Source organism: Calonectris borealis, chromosome 6 (assembly GCF_964195595.1).
Source record: "Calonectris borealis chromosome 6, bCalBor7.hap1.2, whole genome shotgun sequence".
Lineage (NCBI taxonomy): Eukaryota > Metazoa > Chordata > Aves > Procellariiformes > Procellariidae > Calonectris > Calonectris borealis.
Genome location: NC_134317.1, coordinates 40,984,492 through 40,993,342, shown reverse-complemented (window position 1 = coordinate 40,993,342; position 8,851 = coordinate 40,984,492). Strand labels below are relative to the sequence as shown.

The window sequence follows — 8,851 nt, the reverse complement described above, 5'->3', positions numbered from 1 at the left end:
AGAGAAAGAAGCTATTAAATTTATTTTTAATGGAATGTAACCACACCGTTTTTTCCCAAGTGAGGTGTGAAAGATTTTGAGTCACCAGCAGTCGATAAAACATCACTTGGGGTTTCGTATTTCAACCTGTACATGTATGTTACGCCGCACCTTCTCCCCAGCAGAACATTATTTCTCCTGAATGAAGCAGTATCAGCTTACAGACAGCGTTGCTCAAAGGAAAAAGAAAAGTTTGTCCCTCTCCAAAAAAGCCATTTTGTTAAGCCAAACGTTCCACAAAATGGCACGACGGCCTTCCAGCCCGCTCTCCTTGCGGGGACGGGCCTCTCACCCCGGCCGGGCTCCCCGCGCTGCCCACCGCTCGCAGCCCCCGCCCCGCCCGGCTCGGCCCTTTGTGGCGGCCGGGCCGGGCCGGGCCGGCTGCGCTCGGCGGGGCGTCGGCGGCCCCCGCCCGGCCCCCGGCGGCGCCAAGGCCAATGGGCGCCGGGGCGGCGGCGGCCGCCCCCTCCCCGCGCCGCCCGCCCTATATAGCGCCCGGGCGGCGCCGCTGTCCCGTCTGTCGGGCTGCCTGCGAGCGGCGCCGCTGTCCGTGCCGTGCCGTGCCGTGCCGTGCCGTGCCGTGCCGTGCCGTGCCGTGCCGTGCCGTGCCGTGCCGTGCCGTGCCGTGCCGTGCCGTGCCGTGCCGTGCCGTGCCGTGCCGTGCCAGGATGCCGGGCCGCACCGTGTGGCGGCTGGCGCTGCTTGCCCTCTGCCTGGGGGCTGCAGCGGCGGGGGGTGGCGGCGGGCAGCGCCGCGGAGGCGGTGGCAAGAGCCGGCGGCAGGCGCAGACCACCTCGGTACCTCAGGGCACCCCCGCGCAGGGCAAGCGTGAGTACCGCGCCGGGATGGGGTCCCGCGGGCAGGGCAGGGCGGAGGGCTCGGCCCGGTTCCTTCGCAGCGCGGACGGGACGCGAGCGTTGCCCCGAGCCCCCGGAGCGCGGCAGGAGCCCGAGCCCCGGGCCCGCTGAGTGACCCCCGGGGGGCTTTTTCTCTCCCTCGGGCTCGGCGGGACCCGCACACGTGCGAGGCTGCGGCACGGCAGCCGGTGCCCGCTGCAGGGGCGGCTTTGCCTGTGCCGTGCCCCTTCCCTCTCTGCCTCTGCCCGCGGTAACTCCAAACTTTTCTTTCTCTTCCCCCTCTGCTTCTTCCCTCCTCCTCCTCTTCCCCCCAGAGACCTGTTATGACAATGGAAGATACTATCAGATAAACCAGCAGTGGGAGCGCATTTACCTGGGAAACACGCTGGTCTGTACCTGCTATGGTGGAAGCAGAGGGTTTAACTGCGAAAGCAAGCCTGAACGTAAGTTGGTGGTCTCTTTTTGTCTGCATCAAGACCCCAGACTGGCTTTTGATGCCGAGTAAGCTAAGCCTTGTACCGAGTTAGAACTGGCAGACCAGGTTTTCGGCTGAAGTTTGGTACTTAGGGTCAGTAACGGATCTACACTCAATTACATTGAAGATCTGGCTTGGGATTTTAAGAAATGCTTTTCATTAGCGATGGGCCTGCCACCAGAACCCTGAGCCAAACATCACTCATCTCTCTGGAGGATTGGATCTAAACATAAATTTTGGAGCCAACCTCTTCTTTATAATGAACTGAACTGACTCCTGGACTCGCACGGGGAAGTTCAAATCTGGAGTCAGTTTGCAGCTCTGGCTCTGTGCTGTTTGATTGCTTCACCCCAACTTTTCATAGCTGCACAGTGTCGTCAGCTTGTTTAAAAATATTTCAACTTACAACTTTCCACAGCCCCCCAGCCGTGCTGTGAGCTTTCTATAATTGAGTGTAAAATGAGATTGTTTAGTCTTCTGCAGAAAAAGTTTAGGTAACAGGAAGAACTTTAAATGCAACGTCTGCTGGAAGATGCCTCTCTCTGGGATACAATGTAGTTTAGATAATCAGATGTGATCTATCTGTATTTATTGGTCTGAAGCCACTGGCTTGCCATAACTCCTTTATGTTGCTCTGGAGATATAAGAGAGAAAAACTGGTTCCTGGCTGACAGTGTTCATGTAAGACAGATGGGAGCGTCCCAGCAATCTGTTTTGCAAGGCTTGTGTGCTGCCTACCTCACGGCTAGAGTATTTTAAGCAGTGCTCAGTCCCCTTACTCCTCCATAAAAAGGGATTTAATCTAGCTTTCCTTGCCCTGCAGGGATTCCCAAGTTTTCCAGTTTCGAAGTCCGATGGGAAGTTTCCCTTATGGCACAGTTAACTTTATCTGTCCAGTAGTGAAGAAGGTTGTTCTGCTGCAGATTTCAAGTCTGGTGGCAGCACTGACATAACCATTCTGTAACCACTTACTCGTGCGCGAGTGTGAACAATTCACAAGTAGTGCTGTCTTCGGGACTGCTGTAGAATTTAGGATTAATATACTCAGGTTTTTGCCAGGTCAGAATGAGGAAGATTAGCATGACAAAGCACACAGCTTCTAGGGGATGTTTGCTCCCTCCTGTCTTCTGTACTCTTGCACTTCAAACAGCTGGGATTGATCCTTTCAGGGCGCGCGTGTCCATGTGCCATGCTCAACTTCAGGCTCACTGCGGGAGGGAAGCCGAGGTTATTCAGCATCATGGGGACCTTGAGGGGAGTGAATTTCACCCGACTTCCTTTCTGCTGTTCCATCCCAGGAAGGAAGAGGACACTGATATGCATTTTTCCCCAGAAAAAAAGAGCATCCGTGTGAGGAGGCGAGGAATGTGTGTTTCTGTTGACTGTACATGTTACTGGCATGGTTACATGAAGTTGATTTTTTTTTTTTTCCTCCCTTCATAGCTGAAGAGACTTGCTTTGACAAATACACTGGATCCACTTACCGGGTAGGGGAGACTTACGAGCGCCCCAAGGACTCCATGATCTGGGACTGTACTTGCATTGGAGCTGGACGTGGGAGAATCAGCTGCACCATTGCCAGTATGTAACTAAGAGCCTATTACTAGAGCTATTGTTCCTTAGTGTCATATTTTCCAGAGCAACTTACACAATATTGCCAATGCCCATTAGCTAGAGTTGGGGGGGTTTAATCCAAAGCCCATTAAAATCTTGGAATTGAAAGTCCTTGCCCCATGTACATACATTTGCATAACCAAATTCCTCTTTTATTTAAGAGGTAGAGTGCTATGTGTAAAAACATAGGCCAAAAATTACTGCTAGTGTCCAGCCATGCAGGTTAGTACGTTTACTATATGCAAGAGTGTTGCATCTTCATAGACGCATTTATGAAAGTAGTTTTTTGACTGGAAAAAAGAGTGAGAGTCTGTTGTGCAGCTGGTGTGAGTCAGAATAACACCATCAGCATTAATGGGACTACTCTGAATAAATAATAATAAATAAATACCACCTGAGAGCCAGTCCCCCTGTCCTCCAAAAATGTCATGCCAACACTTGTCCCTGAGGGAGCTGGAATTTGATACCCAGACACCAGCTCAATGTGTTTCTGCAACTCCACTTTCACCAGCCTGACCCATACTTTCCTCTTGTTCCTCCCTCTCCTCCCTTGGTCCTTTCCCCCCAGCTCTCCATTTCACATCTCTGGAAATCCTTTCCTTATTGAGTCACTGAATTGTTCACAATTTCCCTTCAGTTCATAGTTAGACTTTCTGTGAGCACAGATGAAGATCACCGTGTGTCAGGACTTTTAGACTGAGATTTCAAAGTCCCTGAGGCACCTTCTGAGAAAAGTCGTGTTCTTGAAAGTATGCAGTTTCTTGTTTAAGACACATGCAGATCCTAGTAGCATTGCCACAGAGGACTCAGAAGCCAGCCATCATTATACCATGGCAAAAAAATGCATTGAATCTAACAAGTAGAGCTGAAGCCCTTCTGAATTTAATGGCATTTTATTGGGCAGGGATGATAAGTGTTGTAAAAAAAGAAAGAGTCAGTAAGGAAATTGCAAACATAAGAGCAGTCTCATTTCGTCATCATCAGCCTGGTTTAGAGCTCACTGGAGAGTCTCATTGACTGCAACTGGCTTTGAATCAATCTTCATAATTCTTAGATTACTTGCTTTCATAAATGCGCCAATGAAACATTTTAGTGGCTCCCAATAAAGACCAGATATGTGTTTCTCCTCTTTTTCCTTGGAAGAAGACTTTGTGTTTGCAAACTGCCCTTCACCATGTTTCCCTCCCTGAACCTGGGCCAAGTGGCAGGTCTGGACTGCCTCAGGGCAGTGGGGTACCGGTGGGCTGGGAATCTGCCTTTCCAGGGCAGGGTCTCCAAACCCAAGAGGACCAATGTCCCACCGGGGTGTCACACCAAGCACCTCCTTATTCTCCACATTCTGGCCTGGCCACCATGTCCCTCACGCTGTATAGGGACGGCCACAGAGAGGCCCAAGCGGTACCACCTCAGAACAAGATGGAGGCAAACCCTCCGTCAGCAGCCCTCAGGCTGTCAGCGGGGCCTGAGGGAGAAACAGCACATCCTCAGGCCCTAGTATTCCCCTTTCACTGGCCGGGTGTCAGCTGTGGTTTGAAACCTGGAGGGGTTAGCTGAGGAGAGAGGACAGGGTCTGGGAGGCTCAGAAAATGGCGGGTAGCAGTGGAACATGGCAGGCGCCATTTTGCAGGCTGGAGAATGAGGTGGTGGCCGAGGCCTGCCCCACTCCTCCTCCTTGCCACCCCCCACCTCTGCCCCAGCTGACCCCCTTTGCCCCTGGCCAGGTGGCTCTTACCTTGTCCCGATGATGCTGTCCTTGGTGTGGTCCCTCACCTCAGCTCCCTTCTCTCCCGCTGCAGATCGCTGCCACGAGGGTGGCCAGTCCTACAAGATCGGCGATACATGGCGCCGGCCCCACGAGACTGGCGGCTACATGCTGGAGTGCGTGTGCCTGGGCAACGGGAAGGGCGAGTGGACCTGCAAGCCCGTGGGTAGGTGGCAGCTCCCTGCTTCTCCCCCAGCTCAGTCAGGGCGTATGGCCTCTTCCTCTTCGTCGTCCCTGAGGCGTCCTCATGTGGGATAGCCCTGAGCAGACTCGTATCCCCTTCCCTCTCACAGCCGAGCGATGCTACGACAACACGGCTGGGACGTCCTACGTGGTCGGCGAGACCTGGGAGAAGCCCTACCAGGGCTGGATGATGGTGGACTGCACCTGCCTGGGGGAGGGCAGCGGCCGCATCACCTGCACCTCCAGAAGTAAGTGCTGGCCTGGCGCCCGCCGGCTGCTCCGTTTTATTTACCTTATTTATTTTTCAAATCTGTCCTGCCTCAAAAAGAAAAGGTATTCCTTTTTCTGCCCTGTTGCGAGCAACAGTAGTTTTAGAGGGATGGCTGTCTCCTGAGAAGGGGTGGGAAACAGACCTCTCTGAGGTGAGAGGGGAGCGTTTGCGCGTCCCGGTTGCCATTTGCAATCTGGGGACTCACGGGATAGCTGGTGATCTGTGCCGGTGACAGAACGGTTGGATTATTTGGGGTTTTAACCTGCTTTAGAGAGAGGGGTTTAAGAAATTCACAGGCCAGCTGAGTCACAGTCGTGCATCCCCCAGGAAGTCAGGGGAACTGCTTGGTCTGCAAAATGGCGGAGAGTTTGGCCTAATATCTCCGTTTCTATTTTTCAAGGTAGCCTCCTGAGGGAGAGTTAGGTGTTTTTGAAGAGAAATAGTTACCTGCTCCAACAGCAGGATCTGCCAGATTAAAATGTCGTCTTATTTTTGATCTTTATTACTGTTTAATATATATCTTAGCTAAAACAGGGATTTTTTTGTCTGCTGTCCCATCTTGCTTGTTAGTTTTTCCCACCATTTTGCCTTCAGTGTAAACATGCTTCACCAGCACAGGTGACTTTTTTAGTTTTTACATCATTGAAGGACATTACCGTAAATACTCCATTTTATTTGTATTTGCAAAGCAAACAGGGATTTTAAAATCCAAAATCTCGCTTGTTTATCTACCTTCTGTTCCAATTTTGTTAGGAGCAAGCTCTGTTGTGGAGCTATCACGGTTTACACCTGTTGCCTCAAGAAAATTTAACTTTGTACCTTGCCCCTTTGTTATGCAAGGTTTGAGAAACTCCTTTAAATTTTCTCGCGTTCAGTTGCCTCAGGGCAGACAGATAATGGCTTTCTGCTGATATAAACAGCAGACCTGTGAAGAACTAAAACACCAAGGAGGGTTGCGATTAAAACTGAAGGTCTGGAGAGACTTGGTCAAGAAATAAGCTGTAAAAATCAAACAAGCCTTGACAATATTAAGTCTGTTAAAAACACATGGGGAAAAATCATTAACTGTCAAATAGGAATGAATAAAACAGAATGTGTTGTTTGTGAATTTTGGAGGAGTTATTATTACTAATAAAAATGATTTGGCAGTATCTTTCCTTCCATAAGTCAGGTCTGCATTGTTGTATCGTAGGGGAAATTGCAATAAAATGACCTGTTCATTTTTCATTTTGTTTTTCAAATGTAATCAAACAGAAAAATTCAAATTTATGTATGTAAAATGATAGCTGTAGCCCACAAAGTGGCATTATGCTTCAGTGTGTGCTGCTGCTACATATCTTTTATGGCCAGCACTTTCCAGAATCAGAGCTGATTTCTTGGGGGACATTTCAGCTTTTCATTGTCTAACTTGAGAATCTGAGTGTCCATAAGACAGATTTTTTTCACATTTGCCAAATTATATTATGAATACTTCACTTATTTACCACTCTTTTGGCAAATACTTAGTTTCTGGTCATTTTAACTACTGTAAATCAGTAATGTGTTTTCCATATTCATATTCTATTCCATGTGCTCTTTCAGTGGCAATCTGGCATGATGCATATGTCCTTCCACAGTTCTTCATAAATCCATGTTCATTGATCCATGATTATATTTGAGCCACTGTATCAAGTTGCCCTTAAATGAGACGGTAAAATGTTGTAATGGAAGAAGAACTAGTTAATCCATGTGGATCTGGCATCCAGACAAAAGTAGTTTGTTATGCTGTCCTTTGAACCCATTTACCCAATTCATCAGGGGCTGTGGGTTATTAAAGACAACAGGGAGATTTAGAAAGTCTAATATTCCTGGTATGACATGAGCAGCTTATATTAACTTTACTGGAGCTTCATGCACACTTCTTTTGGAAGAAATGGAATTTAACATATTGCCCTCAAACAGGTTTTAGTTTCTGCCAGCTGAAATAGAGCCCCGACCTTGAACTGTGCCCTGTGTATAGTATGAAATGACACAGCTACAAAGACTCCCACTTTTAAAAAACAAAAAAAAATTAAAAAAAAAGGACACTAAAGCAAGTTTAAGCTTTAAAGGTGTATGCCAGACAGAACGGGCTTAAAATGGCTTTAAAAGTAACTAGTAGGAATGTTTTCAATCCACAATGTGCTTTTTCACATTGGTTTTGAACATAGCTTACCATGTTCACACTGGGAATATTATGATGCTAATTTTGACAATGGCTACAAAGTGAAATCACAGTTCTGGAAATAAATGGGAATTTTCCCTTAGACTAAAGCATCAGGATTTTCAGATGCTCTCAGCCTATGCAGTTGACTGCAGGCTATACTGCATTGTAAGAGTAATAGTAATAGGACTTGTAATAGTGGGCTGCAGAAAATGAGGTGGGCTCTCAATAAAGGCTTTGAACTATCAGCTTGTTTGATAGTGTTGGTGGTTCAGTATTATAAACTGCACGGTGAAGCCATCCAATGCAGAAAAAGCTAACAGTCATGTTCCTTATACAGATAGGTGCAATGACCATGACACCAAGACTTCCTACAGAATTGGAGACACCTGGAGCAAGAAGGATAACCGTGGAAACTTGCTTCAGTGCATCTGTACCGGTAATGGCAGAGGTGAATGGAAGTGCGAAAGACACACATCCCTTCATACGACTAGCACTGGTAAGTGGGGCATCATAGTGTGTAAGGTAGGGGGAGGGACAAGGAATGTCACATTTTGAATGGTTAGGATTTGGTTCTGAATTGTGCCATCCTAATTTAGGCATCCAGAAGTCTTGTCAGGGGAAGATCGTCAATTAAAGGGGGTTAGAGTTCAGGAGGTGCTCCTTGTTTGTGCATATGTAGATAAGATTGATTTATACCTTGTTTCCGTGCAGAAACGAGGCTTGCACATACAGATGTGATTGCCTGCACAATCACAGTGCAGTAAATCACATCTGGAGCCATGCATCCACAGGAACTATCTACTAGCTTTGTCTTGGAAGCATGGCACTTCAAGTTAATATTTGAACTTTTTGTATTTGCCTCAGGGTAACTTTATTGAAATGTCCTTAATTTAAACTCCACCGAGACCATCTGGTTTCTTTGACAAGATAAATACACCTACTAATGATTGAGCTTTAAAAAACAGAAATGTCAAGGAATGTATACAATGCTATTTAATACATGTCCATTAGATAGTTTGTAATTTTGGTATGAAATATTACCTAGTTTACAGGTAGCATATATTTTTTGCCCAAGGTTTGTTAAAGTCTTCAGCTTCTAAATTCTTTTTTGCCGTTTCAAGGATCTAGGTTTCCTTTTGGTGAATGCAGTGTAAAACTTCTCCATTTTCCTGCAGTATCTACACTAAATTTTTCTTGGTAAATGACCTTTAACTGTTCGGTACCAGCAGGTTAACTTCAAACTCACAGAAGGTCTAAACTTCAAAATGCACAAAGCTTCAAGGGTGCCAGTATTTTGTTTTCATTAATATTTCCCCTATTTCAGCAGAACTGAATGTGTGGAGATTCCTGTGGGAATCGTTAGCAAATATTTCCACAATATATACAACAAGCCTCTTTGTCTTTCAGTATTATTCAAATGATAATGGACCAAAACCTTCGATTCAAAATTTAAAAATTCCAGAAT

The 8,851-nt window shown here is 47.3% G+C and overlaps 1 protein-coding gene across 4 annotated transcripts in view; it reads left to right on the top strand.

Annotated features, from left to right (window-relative positions):
- The first annotated feature begins 658 nt into the window (after window positions 1-658).
- The window catches only part of FN1 (fibronectin 1), a 55,557-nt gene continuing 47,364 nt past the window's right edge, over window positions 659-8,851 (top strand). For 2 of the 4 annotated variants that reach the window (XM_075153742.1, XM_075153744.1), the window contains exons 1-6: window positions 659-867; window positions 1,211-1,339; window positions 2,815-2,952; window positions 4,782-4,913; window positions 5,041-5,178; window positions 7,724-7,882. In XM_075153742.1, coding sequence (XP_075009843.1) covers window positions 708-867; window positions 1,211-1,339; window positions 2,815-2,952; window positions 4,782-4,913; window positions 5,041-5,178; window positions 7,724-7,882 — 856 coding nt within the window. In that variant the 5' untranslated portion in view covers window positions 659-707. The remainder of the gene's footprint in view (window positions 868-1,210; window positions 1,340-2,814; window positions 2,953-4,781; window positions 4,914-5,040; window positions 5,179-7,723; window positions 7,883-8,851) is intronic. The other 2 variants (XM_075153743.1, XM_075153741.1) reach the window with 1 other exon arrangement.